The sequence below is a fragment of the Taudactylus pleione genome, unplaced genomic scaffold, assembly GCF_031769625.1.
Source record: "Taudactylus pleione unplaced genomic scaffold, aTauple2 ptg000093l, whole genome shotgun sequence".
NCBI lineage: Eukaryota > Metazoa > Chordata > Amphibia > Anura > Myobatrachidae > Taudactylus > Taudactylus pleione.
Genome location: NW_028284495.1, coordinates 34,823,390 through 34,846,832, shown reverse-complemented (window position 1 = coordinate 34,846,832; position 23,443 = coordinate 34,823,390). Strand labels below are relative to the sequence as shown.

Sequence of the window (23,443 nt, the reverse complement as noted above, 5' to 3'; positions counted from 1 at the left end):
GGGTCTCGTTCCTGCAAGCTCCAGTGAGTTTCCTGCTCTAATAGAGTAGGAAGCTCAACTACTGACATCACAAGTGATGTCAGTAGGGCCACCCTCAAATGGCAGGCGTTCCTCTGGGAACGCCTCCGTTTGGACAGCCACCCCCCCTCCCCGCCTACAAAACAGGGCGAGCTGTCGATCAACATCGACAGCCGCCCCGTTTTGTTGCGAGCCCCAGAGCAAGTGATTTCTCACTTGCTCTGCGGCTCGCGCATGCGCACTGCCCGGCCATCGACCCGCTTGTGAGCGGGTCTGAATCAGGCCCTCAATTTCATAGGGGTAGATGTACTAAGCTTTGGAGAGAGATAAAGTGGGTAGATATAAAGTACAATCTGATCAGCTCCTAACTGCCATTTCACATAACGTGTGCTGATACCACTAAATCCCCATATCGCCCCTTCATACATCTCCACGACAGCCTGTAAAGTGACAGTAAGGAGCTGATTGGTTGCTGCCATAGAGTTGAGCAAATTTTTTAAAATTTTATATGTGAAATCAGGGATAGGTAACGTTTATCACTCGACATTTAAAGTAAAATACCTTGTTGGAGTGCCTTCCCATTACAAACATTGGGTACACCCAGTTCCCGCTTCACGAGCAGAATGGTGTGAAGCAAGTCATATCTCCTAACTGTCCTTCGTTAACCACCTTACTGATGATTTTTTTCCCTACAAAACCGCTCAGAAATTGTTGTTTTTCTTTTACATTTAATAAAGTTTAAAAGGTATTTTTAAATATATGCTGTACATCTTTACATATTTTATTGAACAAAAAATATATACCTAGGGCAATTGTGGTCTATGGACACGAGGGGCTGCGAGTCACCCCCTAGGTCGGTGTTTCCCAACCTTGGTCCTCAAGGCACACTAACAGTCCAGGTTTTAAGGATAACCATACTTGAGCACAGGTGTCTTAATTAGTACCTCAGTTATTTTGATTTAACCATCTGTACTCAATCATGGATATCACTAAAACCTGGACTGTTAGTGTGCCTAGGTTGGGAAACACCGACCTAGGGGGTGACTCGCAGCCCCTCTTGTCCATAGACCGCAATTGTAAATGTACCCCCACCCCCCATTGACAATACACCCCCTCAGTGGCAATATATCTCATTAGCATTACCCCCACTCCTTTAGTGGTAAAAGAGACCCTGTTGTTTAACCCCCCTCATCCATGATGTAATACGTCCCTGTTTTTTTAAACCCCTCTTTCCTGTGACCTGTGTATTTTTTTCACCATTTTACTCACCTCTTTTACTTCCCCTCCCCAAATGACTTTAATTGGGCATTACCACCCACCCCCAGTGCAAGTAGACCCCCCTGGGATTATTACCCCCATGGGTGGGGGTGGGGGATAATAATCCGCCAGGTCCCATGAGACTCTGCTAGCGCCGGACCTCTTTTTTGCATCTTTTTTGCCGAAAACGCGTGTAAGTCACAATGCCATGCAACTAGGGTGCCCCAGCAGACTGTGTTGATTAATTTGTTATGCGACACTTGCATAATTGTGTGCGACTAAGTCTCTGAATCTGTATATGAAGTGCTAGATTGTAGCGGCCGCAGCTTTTTTTCATTCCAAGTTCCATTGTGCTTCATATACAGACTCAGGTGCACACATATATCCAAGTGTCACATATCAAATTAATCAGCACAGTCTGCTAGTGCGTCCTAGTTGCACAGTCTCTTGGTTCGACCTTGTCGCATCACATTGCGAATTAGATACATTTTCAGTAAAAAAAGACGCCCCACGCTAGCAGATTAGCACAGTACCAGGAGGCTCACTCACACCAGGCAAATCACACTGTAATGCGTATTGAGGCTAGATGTATGAGGGCACATATGTACATCCCCCTATGACACTGGTAAATCTGTGCAGCATTCATACTGAGCCATATAGACAGCAATGTCTTTTTTTTAGCACTCTAGTAATCTATGAAGTTTTGTTGTAGAACAAAAAATAGTCATTTCCTCATAGCATTTTCACATCAGTTTTTGTAGGCTACAATTAATTTTAATGTTGTAATGTTTTATTTTGTATGACTGATAAACTGATTGCCTTAATAGGGTTTGGTGTATTTACATTATTTAGACAATTTATGTATTTGAACATTGTTTAATATTATTTCAATAAACATTTTATTATTGTGTTTGGTAATTTGGGCACTTTTTCACTTTTAATCCAATATAATACTGACACTTGTTAGGAATGGTTAATAGTATTGCCTGTTTATTTTAAATAATTTTCCAATCATAGAAGCCTCAAACCATTAAATGTGTTTTTTTAATTTGTTATTTCCTATTGCAGAATAACTGGAAATATTATAACTCTGAATCTAGCCAGTCAGTTACAAGAATGGATTTCATGTCAGTTCTAAGCAACATTGATTACATTCTTATAAAAGCCTCCTATGGCTATGGATTACAACAGAGCAGGTATGTCTTTACTCAAACAACTATTCACAGCCAAGAAAAACATCTATTGCTTGTAATTGTAAGATTTACTCTGACAAGCTCCAGAATGTGATCATAAAATGTCTAAATACATATGCATTATCAGAATCATTTTAAAAACACTCTGGAGTGTACATTTTAGACATATATGCTATTTTAGACATATATGCTGTTTTTGGTTCACATTCAGTATGGCTCATTTACTAACTTTGAATTAGGGTGAAAACTTTGCACTGAACCACAGCAAACAGTCATTAACCAATCAACAATTAGTTTATAACTGAATGGTGTAAATTAGTAAATGAAAGCAATTGTCTGATTGGCTGTTATGATCAATACAATGTTAATACATGAGCTGTAAGGTATTTGTCTTCAAGAAGCCATGCACTTACTTATATGCTTTTTCTAACGATATTTAGGATATCAAATATCTCTATGGACATAGCAGTGGAAGCATCAGACATGCATTCTGGTCAACCAATAGCACACCTGATAGAGATGTGTGACTGTCCTCCTGGCTATGCAGGTCTCTCATGTCAGGTGATTTGCAGGACTTTCTTTATTACTTGGGGTTATTTTAAAGAGGGGCTGGATATACCCTGTATAACACTGTCTGTATGTTTGGTAATCAGGAGTGTGCACCTGGCTACTACAGAGGGAAACTGACAGAAGTGAATGTACGAGAGGCACAACCGTTAATAGCCCCATGTGTACCTTGTCAGTGCAGTAACCACAGTGAGATTTGTGATCCACACACTGGAGAATGCATGGTATGTATCATGTCGCTGGGCATCTTTTAATTACTTTTTGAAGTGGTTACATTGTTACGCTAACTTTAATTCATTTAATGACATGTAAAGTGTCTTCTGTGCTGGAACTGTAATGCTAATTTCATTAAAGTAGAAATGACCAAAACATTTTTCTAGAATAAGAATAGGTTTGCCCTAATTGGGTCCTCAAAGTGAGATGGACTGATCTTTTCTGACACGAATGATTTTCAGAATTTTCAAGATTGGGGACATGTGTTATAGCTTTAACGCATGAGATATTGGAGATGCACTATCACTGCTACAGTTCTTAATTTGTCATCTATTATCAATGTGACATGTTATTTATCAGTAGATGTGCAAACACTTCTAAATATTCCCCTTAGAAGACTAGCAAGAAAATATTAGTAAAGTATTTAAATTGTCATCTTTTTGAAATCTGGACCAGGATAAAAGTTTAGTAAATAGAGCACTGGTAAGCACTTGGTTACACAATCACACCCGGGGAGGTCACAAGATGCCTCCTTACCAGGAGTCATTTATTCCCTTAGTATTTTGTCATGTTCTTTCTGACAACAAAGAGCCAGCACATATCATTCTGGTAAATTGATGATTGGGTGGTGTTTTTTTTGTTTTTTTTACCATTTTGTGCTGTTAGATTTTGTATTGGAATATTAGATGTTGAAAGTGGTGCAATAGTAAAGGGTACTTTGAGATTATATTCTTCATTGTTTATAGATAAATTGCAGCCCAGTTGAGAAAATAGGACCATGTGCAGGGTGCGATAAGATTACCAGGTTGCCCAGAACTAAAAGTATAGGAACTATTAAATTATATTTAAGCAAATTTCACAACTATCCCGAGTTGAGGAGATTTTCCCAACTTTCTGCAGGGATTAGAAGGTATATCCCACTGATTATAAATGCATGTACCAGCATCAAGTGTGAGCGTCAGGGGCAAAGAGCAACCTACTCCTGAGGGTGCATGCCCTACCTATGACTTTGCTACAACCCATTTTAAGTTAACTTGTACCTTCACATGTGTTATCTCAAAGCAGTAGTGATCGTATATAGTCCCAGTTATCCATCTGAAAAAGTTGGATGATTTAAGGAAGCTGTTCAGACAACATACCAGCAGGAGGGCAGTGCTTTCCAACATCAGCTGCAATCTGCTAACTGAATTGCAGCCATCATCCTTACTACTAAGACACTGCACTAAATTACTTGGATTTAGTCTTTTAACTCTGATTTGCAAGTTCTTATATGACGTGTGTTCCTTTTAGTTAAACATCAATATTGTTGTCTTTGTACAGTAGAAAGCTTGGAACAAATGTTATTATTATTTTTATTATTATTATTATTATTATCGTTTATTTATATGGCGCCACAAGTGTTCCGCAGCGCCTTATAAGGTACATAACCAAAAAGTGACTTACAGTAAAATACAATACAATGAAGGACAAGGACATAGATAATATACATTGATACATAGATGGCCATAAAACCCACATAGGCAGCAAAGCATAGGCACCAAGTGTTAGGTGTCCTAGTGGTGAGTAAGAAGTAGATGAACATATATAGTAAGGAGAAGCACAAGAGGGTAGAGGGCCCTGCTCGCAAGAGCTTACATTCTCAAGGGGAGGGGCAGACAAATGGGCATGATACAGATGGGGAAGAAATGTATGCCATCTGCCTTCTTTTTATGATCATCTAATTGTACTTCCTGTTTATGGAACCATTCATATTATAGCAATAGATAGATAGATAATATAGCTGTAATGTGTATGATCCCATAAAGATGGACATGGTTGGATAATCCTATAAAGAAGACAGCTGACCAGCCTTAAGAGGCACAATTATTACCAAGTTCTCTACTCTACAAAAGCAACAGTTAACAATCATATTTATCTAAATAATATAATAATGTTTATAAATGTAAAGTGTGCATATACAGTATATATATATATATATATATATATATATATATATATATATTTATTTATTCCAGGTAACTATTACTTTCCATTGTTATTTATTGAATTTAGACTTTTTCAGAATGTGCAGTTATATTTGTACTATACCGTGTATAGTTGGCATATATTTTTATATTGCCAAGTCAAAGTATTGATATTAAGAAGCTATATGTATTTGCAGGGTTGTAGAGATCATACCGCTGGACACAACTGCCATGTTTGTGCCCTTGGTTACTACGGCAAAGTGACAGGGTCAATTTCAGATTGCTCACTTTGTGCGTGCCCCAAAGGCAATTCCAGAAGGTAACATCGAAGACTTTTACACTTTACAAGTCAAATGTATTTCCATGCAGTAAGCAGACATAGTTCATAGTTCAGATACCTCCCTTTACACTAGTTATTGCTAATAGATATCTGACAATAAATGTTAGTTATTAGGAATTAGCATAATGTCAGAGCTCTGTTTAGTTACTAGAGTGTTTTATAGATTAACATTGATTGAAAGTATTTGCAGTTCAAGTCAAATGAAAATCTGAACAAATGTTATTTTGAGTATATGTGAAAAGCTGAAAGTTACAGAAAAGCTGACAGGCAATGAAAGTGGAGCACACTTGGTTTATTTAACATTTATGCTCACCTTATTTGTTTCCATATGGAAAGAAAAACAAGTGTATTGGAATATTTTGAACTATTGTGCCTCCAATTAGAAGAGTGGTGTCTTTTATTTTATGTCTAGAGTCTCATATATGCTATGAATATATTCTAAACTTACATTGGAATGTAATCGACAGTTGAGTGAACTATAGACCAGAGGGCCTGATTCAGAGCCGCACGCTATTTGCACTCGCTCGGTCAGAAAAAGGGGCCGGCTATTTAAATTGAGTGCTCGCTCTTTGCGGTCTGTTGACGCCTCTATGTCTGAGCGAGCGAACGAAACATGCGCTCGCTATTTTGTAAAGACGCCCCCTGGCCGCTCGCATCCTACGGTCATCTCCGCTATTTATTAGATTAATCGAGTACATCAAAAGGCATCTGAACTGCTTGCAGTGCTTGTGGTAGGTTTATCCTACCGCAATTATGCGAACAGTTCAGGCTAAGAGACAACCAAGTGACGTGGCCGATGACGCTGCTTTGTTAATTATGCACACCCTTAAAACGCCCGTTTTGACCGTTTGGCACGCCTGCGTTCGGATCACCACTCCACGTTTTCAAGCACCTTCCCCTGTTACCACCCACAAACGCCTCATCCTGTCACTCAAATTAGCAGGCACTCGCTATTTTGCGAGTGCTCGATTTCCGACCGCAATGACTGGTTGGCGCTTGCGCATTATGACCCATATGCATGCGCAGTTGTGCGAACATCGCTCGGAGCGAACGAGCGGCCGCTTACGAGCGGCTCTGAATCAGGCCCAGAGTCAATATGTATATATGAAATACAAAAGGAGACCCAGATGCTGAGGAGTTAAATACCCTTAAAGATACGGTTCAGCTGTGTGAGGGAGTCACTCTCACCAAATCACAACAGAAAATAGAACAAAAAGCAGCCGTAGTATCTAAGGGTTAGGAAGTGAAAAACACTCAGAACAGTACTAAAAATGAATGCAACATTTATTAATGCAATAAACACATAATTACTATCATAATAAAAAGTAGCAGCTGCAGTGAAGACTGTGACAATATAAAAATAAAAGAGCACAAATATGTACTTCAATGAACAGTAACATCCTGTAGTCAAACACCCCTGAGTAATGATAGCAGTGGTGATATTCCTCGATAGGAAATTATTCTATAGTGGGTGTATTATAGATGGTGCACATGCTAAATCAATATATTTCCAAAGGAGCAGGTGTCCTGTGAAGTTTCCACAGCGCTGAATAATACCTGCAAAAAGTGATGGTACCGTCCCGTATTGTAGTAAGAGGGATTCCGGTAATAGCGGTACAGCAACACCGCGTCCACGGATGGCTGGCTCCGGTGTTCAACCCAGTCTGAGGGGAACTCACGTGATGACAAGAAGCCGCCCTGGAGGGTCCATGTGACTGGTAGATTCCGGCAGGTCTCAGTGTAGATATTTCCACAGATGAAAGGGAAGGTGCGGATGTGGGGCTATGGGTAAAGTCGCTCACAGGTTATGACAACCAAATCAGCAGTGTCCGTTGTGAGCTGCTGGGGAAGGTGCAGTGCTCCCATTCAATGCTCACAGGATGAAGGTAAGTAGGAGGCACCTATGCATTTCGATGTCCTCCTGACGTCTTTTTCACCTTATTCAGCGCTGTGTAAACGTCACAGGACACCTGCTCCTTTGGAAATATATTGATTTAGCATGTGCATCATCTATAATACACCCACTATAGAATAATTTCCTATCGAGGAATATCACCACTGCTATCATTACTCAGGGGTGCTTGACTCCAGGATTTTACTGTTCATTGAAGTATGGTATTAATTATGTGTTTATTGCATTAATAAAGGTTGCATTGATTTTTAGTATGGTTCTGAGTGTTATTCACTTCCTAACCCTTAGATACTACGGCTGCTTTTTGTTCTATAGACCAGAGTCACACAGACATGCCTACAGTCATACAGACATGCACATAAGAGGGTCTTCCACACATACAGGGTCACACAGAGATGCAGACACCATATAGCGTGTCCCCTTATGCCTATTAATTTGCAGGCAAAAGAGTGGCCACTGTGAGAACTGCAGTTGCTCCACCCCCTCCTGCCTTCCATGGTGCCTGCTGGAACTCCACCCCATTACTCAAACTCCACCCTCTCCAAGCTGATTATGGCTCCTCACCTATAATGTAATTATCTAGGGGCACAGGTTACTTGCACCCTGCACTACCCCTTATACTGGCACTGCTGAATCTCTATATATAATAATAATATATAAATAATATATCCCATGTAGGCTACTAGGTGACAAGCGCGTTGTCTAACAGATTCATCAGAATATATATTATATATATATATATATATATATATATATATAAAATATATAATGTATATGTAATGCTGTAAATATGATCATGCTGGTGCGCTTTTGCACATTGGGCCTAATGTGCATGGCTAGTGCCTGGTAAAGTTAAAACCCACACCACTGCATACAACACAGGGTCACAGTATAGATACACAATTAACACTTACCTTTATTTGCTTGCCTCCTTCACTCATTCCACAAATGCATACATGCTCAAACATGAACATTGTGCCTCACTGGTTCTCGGCCAGGTTCTAAAGTAATGTGATAAGAATCACATAGACTAGAGTAAAATCCAACAGAAGTTTATTTTCTCACCATAGGTCAGTGCAGTGTTCACAGGCAAGAAGTTATAGCAGTTACACAGAATCTTCCAAACAGCAACACAGTTCTTTTAGTGGACCCTCAGGTCCAGGATCCCTAACACTAGTCACCCCTGGGTCTATAACCTGGGCAACTAATTCACGGTCAGGATCATTGTGGACTTGCACTGACACAACTTTAAAGACAGATACCAGGTGCTGCTAATTAGCCTTGCTAATAACAAGTGATCCCAGAAAATCTGGACTGGATCTCACTACCATGCTGTTTATTGCTCCATCTCTGCACAGACCTGCGGCTCCACATTAACCTCATGTGAAAGCATGCTGCCCCTATCACAGTTTGATGTCGCTTTCAGTGTCCAGCCGCTCCCCGACTCAATGCTGTGCCATACCGATATCAGGTGTGGATGACGTTATAACTGCTATCACAGCAGCTCCATCAGTCACATGTTAAAAAGAAATTTCTGTGCAGGCGGTGCCCAGCAACAAAGAGTCAACAGGGTGCCAAAACATGGTCCATGACAACCCATTGCAGCATGGCACAGACCTCCAGAGCAGTGACTTTCACAGGCTATTGCTGCCCCAGCACATCCCGACACAGAGGGAGAGTATGAGAGACAGGGACAGGGGAAGAGACAGTGAGGGAGATGTATCAAGTCTTGGAAAGATATAAAGTACCAAACAATAAGCTTCTAACTGTCAGTTTATAGACTCTCCACTTTATCTCTCTCCAAGGCATAATACATTTCCCTAGAAGGAGAGCTACAAAGGGAAAATGATGGATATAGTGAGAGACAAACTGAAAGAGTGAGAGAGGCAGAGAAAGGAGGAGATGTATCAAGCCTTGGAGAGAGATAAAGTGGAGAAGTTGTCCAAAGCAACCAATCAGCTTCTGTTATTTATCTAGCACAGTCTATGAAATGACAGTTAGAAGTTGATTGGATTCTTTGGACAGCTTCTCCACTTTTTCTCCATGCTTGCATTGGGCTCAACTTCTAATAAACAATATAGACGGAATGGGTATGAAGTCCCGGCAGCTCATATCTCAACGCCGGCAGCCCGAATGGAGAAGATCCTGACAGGACAGGTAAGTACTCTATCCCCCCCCCCCCAACCCTCCCTTAGTGGTGCCTAACCCTAACCTCCTCCCTAGTGCCTAACCCTAACCTCCCCTCGAGGGTGCCTAACCCCCCCTCACCGCTCCCCTAAACCTAACCCGGGGGGTGCCTAACCCTAACCTCCTCCAGAGGGTGCCTAACCCTATTCTCGCTCCCCAAAACCTAACCCCACTACGATCTCTAAAGCTAACCCTCGCGGCTAATGCTACGAGCGTCTGGACTTACCTCGTTCGGTCTGGCATTTCGGCACCGGGATTAAGATAGGCGTCGGTATTTTGATGCCTGTCTTAAATCCCTTGTCGAGATTCGGATGCCGGTATTGAGACCGGCGGCCTTGCAGCATCGGTCTCATAACTACATCCGATATAGACATGTCATACATTAGTGTGCAAGTAGGTTTTATTGAACCTGGGGGTTATAAATTAACTTTGGCATGCCTTGTCAAGCCCATTGACCTCCAACGTCATCTTGAATTCTAACATAGTACCACACAGGATCCAGGAATACCGTAACTACTCACCCTCTGTGGTTCTCACTGTGGCCCAATATTTGTATATCAAGAGATATGTCAGAATATTGTCAGCTTGTATTGTATTTTCTTTCAGTTTTAGTCCATCTTGTGTACTTGAAGGATTTAATGATTTCCGATGTGATGCCTGTCTGCCTGGATATGAGGGAAAACACTGTGAACAGTAAGTGATGCTTTCCTTATATAATAACAAGTAGATGTTTAACATTGATAGACCAAAAATATATATTGTTCTACTCCTATTACATTACAATTCACAAACATAATGTGAGTAAATAATATAATTGTAAGTAACCATGGTCACTGACACAATAAACCAAAAGGGTGATGCAACGTTGGGGGCTAGACATTTGCAGAGGTCACCATTCAGCCAAGGCCCTGAACATCAGTCCTCTACACCACAATGTACTAAATACATCTTGCTAGATATGTATGTAACCAATGAGTGATTATAATGTAGTGGTTATTGCAAAGTAAACACCCCTCCTAAACAATATCCACAAAGGAGGACCTATTCTATGTTTTTACTGTCAATATGAATAAATAAGTCCTTATGCTTGATTTGAGCAATTCTCTTAAATAAAAAGGCCCAGATCATGGTATTAATATCAGGGGTTTGTTGAGAATAAGTCTATAATACTTAAAATTATACTGTGAACAGTGGTAGTCTATGTATAGCTGGTAAAAGTGGAACTAAACCTAAAATAGAAAGATTTTGAATGCTTTAGAAGCGGATGAACTGTGTTGTCTTCCCATGTTGTCAGCGGGATGGTTCCAGGAGGCCGACGTTCGGGATCCCGGCGTTCAAAATCTCGACGATGGCATGGCATCCCGACAGGGTTAGGATACCGACACCTGTCGGTCAGTATCCTAGCCCTCCCCTTCTCCATTCACTAACCTTAACCCTAGCCTAAACCTACCCACCCCCCTAGTGCCTAAACCTAACCTCCCCCTCCCTGCACCCAAAACCTAACCCTCACCCCTTGGTGCCTAACCCTTCCCCTAGTGCCTACCCCTAACCCTCCCCCTAGTACCTATCCCAGCCCTCCCCTAACCCTGCTACTTACCTTCGGGAGACCGACCGACGGAATCCCATCTGCCGGGATATTAAACGTAGCGCGTTGTCAGCATAATTTTGTCTTCTACATTGATTTCTCGCTTCTTGCCTATGTCTGAGGATCTCTTTGGTACTACTTTTCTATTACTAATGCATAAAGCCAGTTTGTATTTTGATTAGATACTGTAATCCTATTTTTAGAACTTTACATTTGTCTAATTCAAATATTTCTAATTAAATAACATGCTAATTATAGGAGGTCCCTTATTATGTATGAATGTGTTTCTAAGTTAGCTTGCAGAACTCTCCAAAATCAGCCTCATTAATGTTGGATAATCTTCTCACACAGTAGCTTGGGCACATCATCTAGTGGTAAAATTTGAGTATGAAATCAGTGGTGGAACTTGAAAGTTTTGACCTAGGTGCAAAAATATGCATTGGGCCTCCTTTCTAGAACCCATGCTGGGTTCATAACATGGCACACAGTAGAGCACCATTTGACCACCAAGCATCCCATCATCTAATAATAATCTAATAATAAACTCACAGTGTCTTATGTCAGCAGCACTGCTCGGAGTCTCAACAAATGGGTCTTCTGGCAGAGGGTTACGGATGGAGACAGAGGGTGACCTGCAGAGGGATATGGGGAGAGGCAGAGGGTGATGGGCAGAGGCAGATGGTGATGGGTAGAGGCAGAGTGTGATCGGGAGAGGCAGAGGATGATGAGCAGAAAATGACAGGGAGGGGCAGAGGGCTAAGACAGTGGTTCACAAACTTTTTTAAATCACGGCGCCCTAGTGTATCAGCATTGTTTTCACGGCACCACTTAAGCCAAAATTTGTTATTGAGAAATTCAGAAAAAAATGTAGTAAAGTAGTAAAGTGAAGTAAACTGTGCTCACCTGTCATCCCTAGGCTCAGTTATGTGGTGGTGGGCAGGTTTGTGCTTCTGTTTGTCCATATATTTACATTACATTGACCATAAATAATTTGATTTGGTGCTGGACCACCATCCTGAGGCACCCCTGCAAGTGTCCCAAGGCACCCCAGGGTGCCACGGCACACAGTTTGGGAACCACTGGGCTAAGATTTTATTACACATTACACATTACTGACATTCCTGTGTATGGTCAGATATTGTGTTTGTATAGACCTGTAAGATAGGTGTTTTAATTTTAACTGTTATATTTATTAATATGCTGTAGTTAATAGTTTGCTGTACTTTATAGTAATATTTGTTTTATTATATTTATTGTATATTTATTGTATTGTTTTTCACACTTAGATGTTCTTTTGGTTATTTTGGCAATCCAGCCGAGCCTAACGGTAGCTGCCAATTATGTGATTGCAATCCAAGTGGCTCATTGAATAATCACTGTGATAGAGAAACTGGCCAATGCATTTGTAAGACCGGGGTGACTGGACGTCTTTGTGATACGTGTGAAGTAAGACATATTCTGCTGGACCAGCAGTGCCTATGTAAGTTTATATCGTTGTGTAATTTTAACTTATATGAAGGAAATGGAATGTTCCTCAATTATATGTTAAAAGTCATTAAATGGTTGCTGCTATTGTAATATGATTCTATCCCTAGTTATCGGATTCTGGGATTCATTGTTACAAATCTATTCTTCAGACCATTTGGTGTATTTTTTTAATTAACTTACTCTGTATTTGTTTGTTTGCCCTATTAATGTGATTCAGCACCCATTATTATTTATTATTATATACTATTTATAAGGAGTCCCAAAAGTCTGCAGTGCCGTACATAGCAAAAATACAAAATAGGGTCAACAAAGTAACAGAATAACATATTTAAATAACTTTAAATGTAGGCATAATTATAGCACATGTATAGGCATAGTTATAGCTTTTGGCTAAGTTAGTGAGCCTTAGGGGAGGAAAGAAACAAAAAGAGGGAGAGCCCTGCTCGCGAAAGCTTACATTCTATAATGGAAGCAGAGATGTAGCTAGACATTTTGGTGCCCTGTGCCAGAAAGAGCTTTGGTGCCCCCACCGTAAACAGGGACAGTGCACGCTGCAGGCAAAAAAAAGGGCATGGTCTCACAGGGAAAGGGCATGGCCACACTATAGTACCCCCAATTCACATTACGCCACACAGTAGTGCCCCTTATTTACCTGTAGTAGTGTCACTTATACACATATGCTAAGTTGTAGTAGTGCCCCTTACACATTACACCACACAGTAGTAATGCCCCTTACACATTATGTCCACAGTACAAATTCCCCATGACACATTATGCTACACAGTACAACTCCCCCCTCCCCTTTACACATTATGCCACACAGTACAACTCCCCCCCTCTCCCTTACACATTATGCCACACAGTACAACTCCCACCCCCTGCACCTCACACTACCTGCTGCCCTCTCCCATACCTTGCAATTACACTTCCTGCTTCCCTCTGCGCCTCAAACTACCTATTTCCTCCTCTCAGCCCCTGTACCTCTAATTCCATGTCCAGTCGGCGCTGGCAGAGTCAGTTTCTCCTCTTCCCTGTCCCCCAGCTGGCAGTGGGCTCTCAGGGGCGGCTCAGCATCATGGAGGGATTCTGCTTTGATTAGCGACAGCGCTGGGGCAGAGTGCCGGGGCAGATGTGGTGGCCATTTGGACTTGGTTGGTGCTGGTTGTGAACCAATCACAACATGGACTAGCAGCCAATGAGATGCAGATGTGTGGCTGCTTCTGATTGGTTGCTGCTTCGCAAGCTGTGATTGGCTAGCGGCCAGATCCAAAATTTAAAAGGCAACCACCAAAGATTTTTTATATTTGGCCGCCAGTCTGTGATTGGTTCATGACCGGCGCTGGGGGTGTGTACTGCTGCCACATCGCTCCTAGCTTCGACCCGCCAGTACCCTTCACCCGATGATCGGGCAACTGAGCCAGCGCTGCTCAGAGATGTGTCCCCAGCGTCTCTACACTTCCACAGATGGGGGAGGGGGTGGAGCTCAGGGGGCAGGCAGCTGCAGCGCTGCCTGCTGTAATGTGTAATATTAGTAGCAGAGAAGGAGCCGGACACACAATTACTATTATACATTGCAGCGGGTGGCTGTTGTACACGAAAGGCAAGTTAGAGGGGTGATCGCGGGTGGAGGTGGCCAGTGCCGCCTACTGGGCATGTGCGCACCACCCTAGTTACGGGCAGACACACTATGTAATTTATGTTATATTGAGTTTTTTAAAGAGTCAAAAGCTACTATAGCGTTCCACTGTCTGAGTAAATTAAGTAACTAAGTAATCAACTACAAATACTATGCTTCTGGAAGAAGAGATAAATACAAAGGGATAAAAAGTCATATACCTGACATAAGAACTGCAATTCTACATAGGGTTTAAGTTTACTTGTTTATGTGAAGTTTTGAAAATATGACAACATGATTCTTGTAGGGGTATTCAATATTCAATATGGGAGCGAAAACTTCCTTTTTGCGCTAATATCGCACTTATGACATCATTATCGCAGGTTTTAGTTTTACACCGTATTCAATTTCAAAGACTTTTCGCAGGTTCGAAAAGTCTTTGATAAAAAACGGGGGTAACTTTTCACCATTGAATAGATGTCGAAAAAAGTGCAGAATTGGGGTTTAGAGGTGCAGGCTTAAAAAAAATAGCCTGCACCCCTGGGAATGACATTTTAGAAATAACTGTGTCAAAAAAAAGTTTTAAAAAAAATAGGGACACCCCAAAAAATTCATTAAAAAATTGGGGTGAAAAAAAAAATTGGGAAAAAATTGTTTAACAATAGGGAAATAGGTTCAGGGCTATTCTGCAAGTATGCGGCAGGTGTTTTCTAGAATAGATTTATAGCGGCAGGTGCACAAATGCAGAATTTTTAAAAACTTACTTTAGGGACATCAAAATATGCTAGTACCCATTTTCATGTACCCCAAATTTGATGGGACCACTTAAAAAAACGAATAAAATAACCTAAGTGCTCTTCTGCAACACTTCTTCAATGTCGGGAAAAAACACCTGCTGCGGCTATTTAAATCCCCGACCTTCATTTAAAGGCTAAAACGGGGGTACCCATAGTGATCCCCAATGTTTTTACAACTTTAGGGGGGTCCTACAATTTTTTTAAGGAAAAATTCAGAACTTTACGCAAATCCAACTTCGCAGGCTCCCATTTTCGTTAATTTCATATTGAATACGGGGATAAGCGGGCGCGCGCCCGATACTTTAACGCAGGTGAAAACTCCGATATGAAACGTAAACTTCGACAGCGAAGTTTACGTTTCATATTGAATACCCCTCTTTGTGACTTTGTTGATTTAGCCATTAATACAGTGGAAAGCAGACATGGTCCAAAGAAAGGGACACCTGGGTTTAAATGGACTGGGAAATAAGAAAATGGTGATATTTAAGATGCAATGAATAGCCTAAGAACTTAAAAGAAAACCTAAATGGGCAGTGAAATACTGCATAGATAGACACACATCAAACTTACAGTAAATCATTATGGGCACTTTTCAAAAGTTCAATAAATAATTATTTTTAGATTATTCCTATTATTGTTATTTGCACCATTATCCACAGCTCTGTAAAATCACATAATTGGTATTAGGCACAGCTGAAAGAATGCAGACACATGTAGACAGGTATATTGTAGAAACACCACACATAGCATTACCCTGCACTGATATTGAACCCACGGCTCCAGCACAATGCTAATCACTGTGGTCCAACCCTGTGAGAAGGGAATTAGGGGGCTGGATAACATATCACTAACATACAGAAATGAAGTTATGTTCTTATATAGCTCATTATTACTTTATAATTGCCAGCATGTGATGATGACTGCACAGGACCACTACTTGATGATTTGGATGATCTGCATCGCATTATTTTCTCTATAAATTACACTGGAGTCATCACTGTGCCCCATGGATTTATGCTGAATCTGGAAAACATGATACTGCATGAAAAGGTACACACTTATTTTCAGTATTTTCCACATTTTTAATTACTGATAAATATACATATTCTTTTTTATAACAAAGTTTTATAGCAAGTTTGAAGTTTGCTTTTTTTAAGTTTTATGCAAAAATTTGGGCAGCGCCCGTCATAATTTTTGTTTTAGAATTTCCCGAAAAAACTTTTCTCAACCCTACATACTGTGAGAGGTGACCTGGTGTTCCTTCTGGAGACACACTTTGTAAAATGTCTTCATTTCGAACTTCATTCCAGATAATTCTCTACCACCCACGATTTAGGAGACAGTGCGCAAAAAAATACATGGGGTTGCAATACTGGCAGCTCGACATCTTACGCTTGGTCCCTTAGCAATTCTATGGGACAAAGAAGGAAGATACAGTATCTGATTATCATAGTTAAGATAGATACAACCTTTCATGTATGCTAGTCAGTATTTGCACCCTTAACAAAGACCAACGACAAAGTGTACAGATGAGTCTTTACGCATCTTTGCTGCAGTCGCGCTAAAAAGTTCCTCTTGGCGCACCAGGTCCCGTGAGACTCTGCTTGCGCCAGGCTTCTTTTTTGCTGAAATTGCATCTATGTAGCAATGCGATGCGACTGGGATGCACCAGCAGACTGACACATATCTGTGTGCGACTGAAGGCCGGTACACACTAGACCGACCTCATTAATGACGGGACCCGGCAGGGTACCAGCATCAGCAGGTGCATACACACTTGTCGATTCCAGTAGCAACGGTGCGACAGTTGGGGCCATACTGCATTCGGCAGCATGGCCCCCGCTGACGACTCGTGGGAGCACGCATATTCAGCGACATACAAACGTGTGCACGTATCGCGCCATGTGATTAGCCGTGTGCACCACACTACGCCATGCCGCACACTGCGTTCGCCCCATACAATTATATGGAGTCGCAGCGCATGTACCGGTTTGCAGGCGCAAGAGGATACATCTGTAGTGGGAACACACTGCCTGCTGTGGACGATGGCGGATCAGACGGCATATGGTCCAGTGTGTACCCAGCTTTAGTCTCTGAATCTGTATACGAAGCAGCTTTTTTCGTTCCAAGTTTCGCTGTGCCACTTATCAGTGTCACTTATCAAATTAATCAGCACAGTCTTCTGGTGTGTCCTAGTCGCATCGTATAGCGACCTAGATTAGTTTTCGCCAAAAAGAAGATACCAGACGCTAGCAGAGTAGCACTGCGCCTGGTGGCTCAATCATGCCAGGCAAGTTGCTCTGCATGGTGTATTGAGGCTAGTTGTATGAAGACACATCTGTACGACAGGAATTGTAGCTGATTACTTTATTGCCGTCCTTCTGGCTATCTTGGGCAGATTTTCTAGTGAGATTCGTGGAGATTTAAGAACCCGCTATCTACAGATTATACATATATCTCCCCAGCCAATAACTCCTGTTTCCAAATTATCAAGATCCTGCTTAGCCATGACCTTACATTGAAACTAGGTGAAATTGATCTTTTTGTGGTATGGTCAGTCCATGCAAATATTGTAGCTGATCTCTCAGAAAACACAGATTGACCAAAACTACCCACCCACAGTACCCTTACAAACATTTGAGACTAAAAATAAACATTCTCCTGACCCCAATACCCCCAGAGGATTATCATAGAAGAACTTAATCTACTCTTGTCTAACCAAATTGTGAAGAAGTTCATTTGGTTAAGGCAAATCTATAATGAAAAACTGATACACTCTGATGGGTAAATTTACTAAATAAAGGTTTTGCAAAACAACAGGTTTTCGTTATTTTTCTGGCAGTTTTCAGTGCCAGCTATTTACTATGGCCCAAACCACTTGTTTAATAGGCAATACATTGCTTTATCAATTTATTCTTTTTTATATGGAAAGCATATAAATCACAATCTTTATAGTTACAATAAAAATCATGTTGTGTTTCTGGGGCTAATTCACATGTTTACTAATACTTAAAAAACAAATAAGAAATTGTCTGTTAGTAAATTTGTGATTTAGCCCCAGAAACACAAAACCGATGTTGATTGATTTTAAATTGATCAAAATCGATGAAATTGATAAAAATCGGTCTTTATTAAATATACCCCTAAGTGATTTAGTAAAAAATGCAGTTTGACTAAGGGCACCTAAATGTTAGCATATGGCTGTTTTGTGTTGGTTTACCTTATAGGTAATTACCAGGAAGTTACCAAAAGCTTCTCAAGCAATATCTAACTTTGATTAGTGATATATGTAGGCAGTGAAGTTACCTCCTGACTATTTATCTATATATAAGAAGAACAGCAGCAGAGTAATATGTAGCTTTTGAGTTAAGAAACATCAAAAATAGGAAGTGTGTAGTGTGAGTTTCCATGTTATGGGACCCATACATCAGCAATGAGAAAGAAAATGATTCTGCATTTTTTCCTGATTTCATGATTCTCCAATCTGCGCCCATAAGCTGGGTACACACCTAAAGATTTTCTGTCCAACCATCCAACTAGTTTATTGGTTGGAATGAAAATCTGGTAACGTATGGGAGTACATTAAGATCAGCAATTTGCTCCTAAATGCCAGAAAACAGATGAAAATGGTCACAGACAAGTTTGTTAAATGTTTGATCGAAACAATTTCTTCAAATAACATTTTTTGTCCATTTTCCGGCGTTTGGGAGCAAATTGCTGATTGTCATTTGCTTTCATACCTTACCAGATTTTCATTCCAACCAATCAACTAGTTGGATGGTTGGACAGAAAATCTTTAGGTGTGTACCCAGCCATACATTACAAATAGTTTTCAGTGATTTGCAGAACTATTTCAGCAAACATCAGTTCTGCCAGTCATGAAAGGCTCATAATTTTACTAGTAACGGTTAGCAAATCGACTGATTGTTACTATATACTATCAATCTACAGCCCCAATCTACTGTTGGACACCCTGATTTACTGATTCCAATCACATTTTGATTGGAATTGGCAAACAGTGAACCCCATACATTGCAGATAATTTTACACAGCCATCTGCAAATGGGGAATTGTCCCAATAGATTGCTGATGTATGGGCTCCATTAGTTAGTACACTAAATCCAGGCTCACAAAATATGTTCTGTGTAAATGATTGTTTAATGGTTAACAAATTATTGTCGATGTTGCAAGGTCTTTAATTATACAAATGGATATTTACATCCTGATAGCTTGCAACATTTATGGCATTAGGTTGCCATTAAACTGCATTATTTATGTACAACTTACAGACGTCTGCTTTTAAAACACAAGTCATAGCAGAAGAATGAGAATTAGAGTTTGATTTATTGCAACAGACAACAGCACTTTTCTAAAGAATAAGTTACATTATTACTTTGTATTATTAATTGATACAAACAACTGTGTAAAATATGTTGTTACTAAATGCAAAGCTTTTAATAAGCAAGCATTTTCTGATACTGTGTACTCCTTTTTACACAACAGCATATATGCTGTCTTTGCTGACATATATAGAGCTGTAATAAAAGTTGTTCCAATATTTCCTGGTCAGTCTTTGTTTTCTCTAAATCACAATAAAACCCTTAATATTCCCTTCAATCATTTTGTCCTGAAATGTAATTAAAACACCGTAGATGCTCTGTAGATGATGATGTCCAGATGGAACAAACTAGAAGAAATTTAATTTGTGATATTTATGATGACAGAGTCAGTACTTAAATTGGATTTCTAAAGAGGAGGGCGTTAAGTGCTCTGTATGTTACATTTTAATCATGTCTTATTTCAGAGTGTATATGCTCTAAAACCGCTGCAGGCTACAAGGAAATATCATTTTAATATGCACTTTGATTTTTTATAGTTGGTTAAAATACAATTTAAAGTATCAACTTGAGAAATGTTTAGAAATAGAAATATAGTAAATATTATAATACAAATAATAAAGGCTCATGAAACTATAAAAACTAGTTATGGTGGAATTTTATCCAAAATAATACTTTGTTTATTGGAATATAAACTTCAGGGCAGAGACACGAGCTCTACACTTTCCTATTCATCGTGCTCAAGCACTGAGCTTTCCTATTCTATAATCACTATCAACGATATATTTCATAAAGAAGTAAAATACAGATGTGTCCACATACATCCATCCTCCGGGATGTAGTTAAGAGACCGGTGGACGCATGGTTGCTGGTCTCAATCCCAACAACGGAATCCTGGCAAGGGATTTAACATAGGTGTCGAAATACCAATGCATATGTTAATCCTGACACCGGAACGCCGAGGACGCCAGGCCGTACGGTGAGGTAAGTCCGTGGAGCCCTTAGCGTTAGAATTAGAGTCTAGCGGGGTTAGGGTTAGGTTTGGGGGGGAGATTAAGTCTAGGCACCCCTAGGGGAGAGGGTTAGGCACCCCCAGGAGGTTTAGGTTTAGGGAGCAGTAGGAGGGGGCTAGGGTAGGCACCCCGGGGGGGGGGAGGTTAGGGTTAAGCACCACTAAGGTACTTACCTGCCCCAGTCAGGATCTTCATCCGTCGGGCATCCGCTGTCGCGATTTCAATCCCTTTCCCTATACTCCATGTGCTAAAAATAGCCTTTTCATGCGACCTTTTCCCTTACAGTGCGTCATATGTGCAAAGGAAGCAGCTTAAGTTCATTAAAATATTATGCGGCATGCCGATATTCTGTGTGCAACTACGGGTGTATCTGCATGCGAAATGCTACGTTACAGTCAGTGGTTGTGACACTGTAGCATAGCATTTTGCATGCACGTAGACCCACATTCCCACACAGAATATAGGCATGTTGCTTATAATTTTATTCAGCATAAGCTGCTTGTGCATCCTGCAAGGTATAAATTTGCACGAAAAGACGATCGGCGCTACCAAGTCGCGCCACGGCATGGTGCGACTAGCAGGGCTATTTATTGCACAAGGAGGCTACATGTATGTGGACACATCTGTAAGTAGGTACCATGTAACCTCAGAACATATTGGTGGTCATCGGAAATGTTTGTGTCTCCAATTTTTTTTTCTTGATCTCTTGATCAAAACTGTTATTTCTATGTCTGGTAAATTTTTTTTTTTTGCTAAACTAAATAATTATTTTATAATATTTTCCAACATATCGGTGATTATTGCTGTTTATGTTAAATCTGAGCTTTTGTGTATTTATCCAATCCTTTTTACTATATGCAAAATATTCAGATAGATCTACTGAAAAATAAGATTCTTTAAAAGATATGTTTTATTGAATAATTTGAGAACTTTTTCTATGCAGTGGTTGAACAGCTAGAATAAGAAAAGTACATAGATGGTGATTAGACAAAGTCACAAAATATAACAACAAATTCATAGGTTTTCCTCCCTCCGCCAGGTGTTTATTATTAATTACAATGTATGATATGAACTATTCTATTCTCAAGTCAAGAAAGACATATTTGGTTAATAACTGTCCGCTAGTTGTATAAAAGGGATGTAGTTACTTTACTGATGATCGGGATGCCGGCTGGCGAATCCCAGCACTGGAATCCCGACATGCGCCCACAGCAACGGCGCCGGAATCCCGACATTGGGTGAGATGCCGACAGCCGGCATCTTGATCGTAAGTATGGCGCCTTGTGTTAGCTGGGGGGGGTCGATTGGGTTTAGGCACCACGGAGGGGTTCGGGTTATTCTTCGGGGATGGGAGGTTATGGTTAGGCACCACCAGGGAGGGGTTAGGGTTAGGCACCACCGGGGCTGGGGGGGTTAGGATTAGACACTAAGGGGGGAGTGTTAGGTTTAGGCACTAAGCGGGAGCGTTAGGGTTAGTTTGCAGAAAGGGAGGGTTAGGGGGTGAAAGGGGGATGGTTAGTATACTTAACTACCTCCATTTGAGATTCTGAGCATCGGGATGCCGATACCGAACCCGTATAAACCATTGATCAAGGAACTACATGTACTGTTACCATGAGCAGATCAGCACTGATTGAAGCTAATGTTTTTATTTTCCTCTATATTTTTCTCTAAATATAACACCTAGCATGCTGATTCCTTGGCTGGCAAGCGAGTGTAATAACATTCAAAAAATCAATGCAATGCAGCCCTAGGGGCCTAATTATAATTCCAGAAATGGGAGAAAATCTGTTTTGCTTGTACACTTTGACGAAACCATTTTTTCAGGATCAGAAGTTCCTTGTTTTATTCATTAGGAAAAGATATTCAGAATAAATATTGTTTTTTAGACTAATTAATGACTTATTCTCAAATATTATGTCTCTCTAATGTTATATCAATTAAAGGAGACTTAATTATGCTTCTGTGACTGCCAGATATACAAACCGTTTTTCAATTCACCTATAAGCATTCCATATCAGCGAATTTAAATTTAGAATAGACTTATGCCAAATCTCCAGAGATATACTATCAAATCTGATCGTTGGTAGAAACAATATTACATTTTCATTACAGGTAATAATCAGTGTATTTATACCAGGCAACACTTGTATTGATGTAATTCCTACATTTATTGTTTAAAATATATTATTACTTTGCCTTGTTTTAAAGGAGCCTGTCTACAGAAATGTTGATACTCTCCAAACTCTTGGCAAGTCAATGGAGCCACAACTGGCTGTTGTGTCTCAAGACACAGAACGACTACATAAGAGGGTGAGTAACAAAACACTGTCTTTATAAAGTATCTAATAGAGAAAAAGATTAAGACCCAGATTTATCAATGAGTGATATTCTAGTTATTACTTGTTACTAATCTTAAATGGTGGTTCAACCAATCAGCTCTTGATTGTCATGTGTTTGAAAAATGACAATTAGGAGCTGATTGGTTGTAGCACCATTTTACATTAGTAACAAGTGATAAAAATTTCACTCCTTGATAAATCTGGGCCTAAATAATCAAAATATGTTGGTGCAATGTGTTGTTAGATCAATTTCAAGTGCTAGTTTACTTGAGTTAATTCATGTGAAAGGGGCAGCAATATGGCACAGTGATTACCACTGTTATCCCAAAGTACTAGGGTCATGGGCTCAATTCCTCCCAAAAACACAGTGTACACAGATACATGTGTACACATATACATGATGACAACCATTACCAAGTGTTTATTCTTTATTTGAGCTGTATATATATATATATATATATATATATATATAATTTTGCCAAAAACACGATAAAGTCAATATAGACACATAATATAGAGGGAATATCCCCATTGTCTTAATACAATAGGACTTCTCGATTTATAATTGAATAATTGTAGATTCTCTGATGACATAAATTATTTGCAGTGATATAA

At 40.2% G+C, this 23,443-nt stretch overlaps 1 protein-coding gene across 1 annotated transcript in view; it reads left to right on the top strand.

Moving 5' to 3' along the window:
- Nucleotides 1–23,443, top strand: part of LAMA1 (laminin subunit alpha 1) — a 185,188-nt gene that overhangs the window by 105,812 nt on the left and 55,933 nt on the right. The window contains exons 27-34 of the mRNA XM_088469670.1: nt 2,344–2,471; nt 2,909–3,029; nt 3,122–3,259; nt 5,410–5,531; nt 10,258–10,344; nt 12,523–12,716; nt 16,044–16,186; nt 22,698–22,799. Coding sequence (XP_088325796.1) covers nt 2,344–2,471; nt 2,909–3,029; nt 3,122–3,259; nt 5,410–5,531; nt 10,258–10,344; nt 12,523–12,716; nt 16,044–16,186; nt 22,698–22,799 — 1,035 coding nt within the window. The remainder of the gene's footprint in view (nt 1–2,343; nt 2,472–2,908; nt 3,030–3,121; nt 3,260–5,409; nt 5,532–10,257; nt 10,345–12,522; nt 12,717–16,043; nt 16,187–22,697; nt 22,800–23,443) is intronic.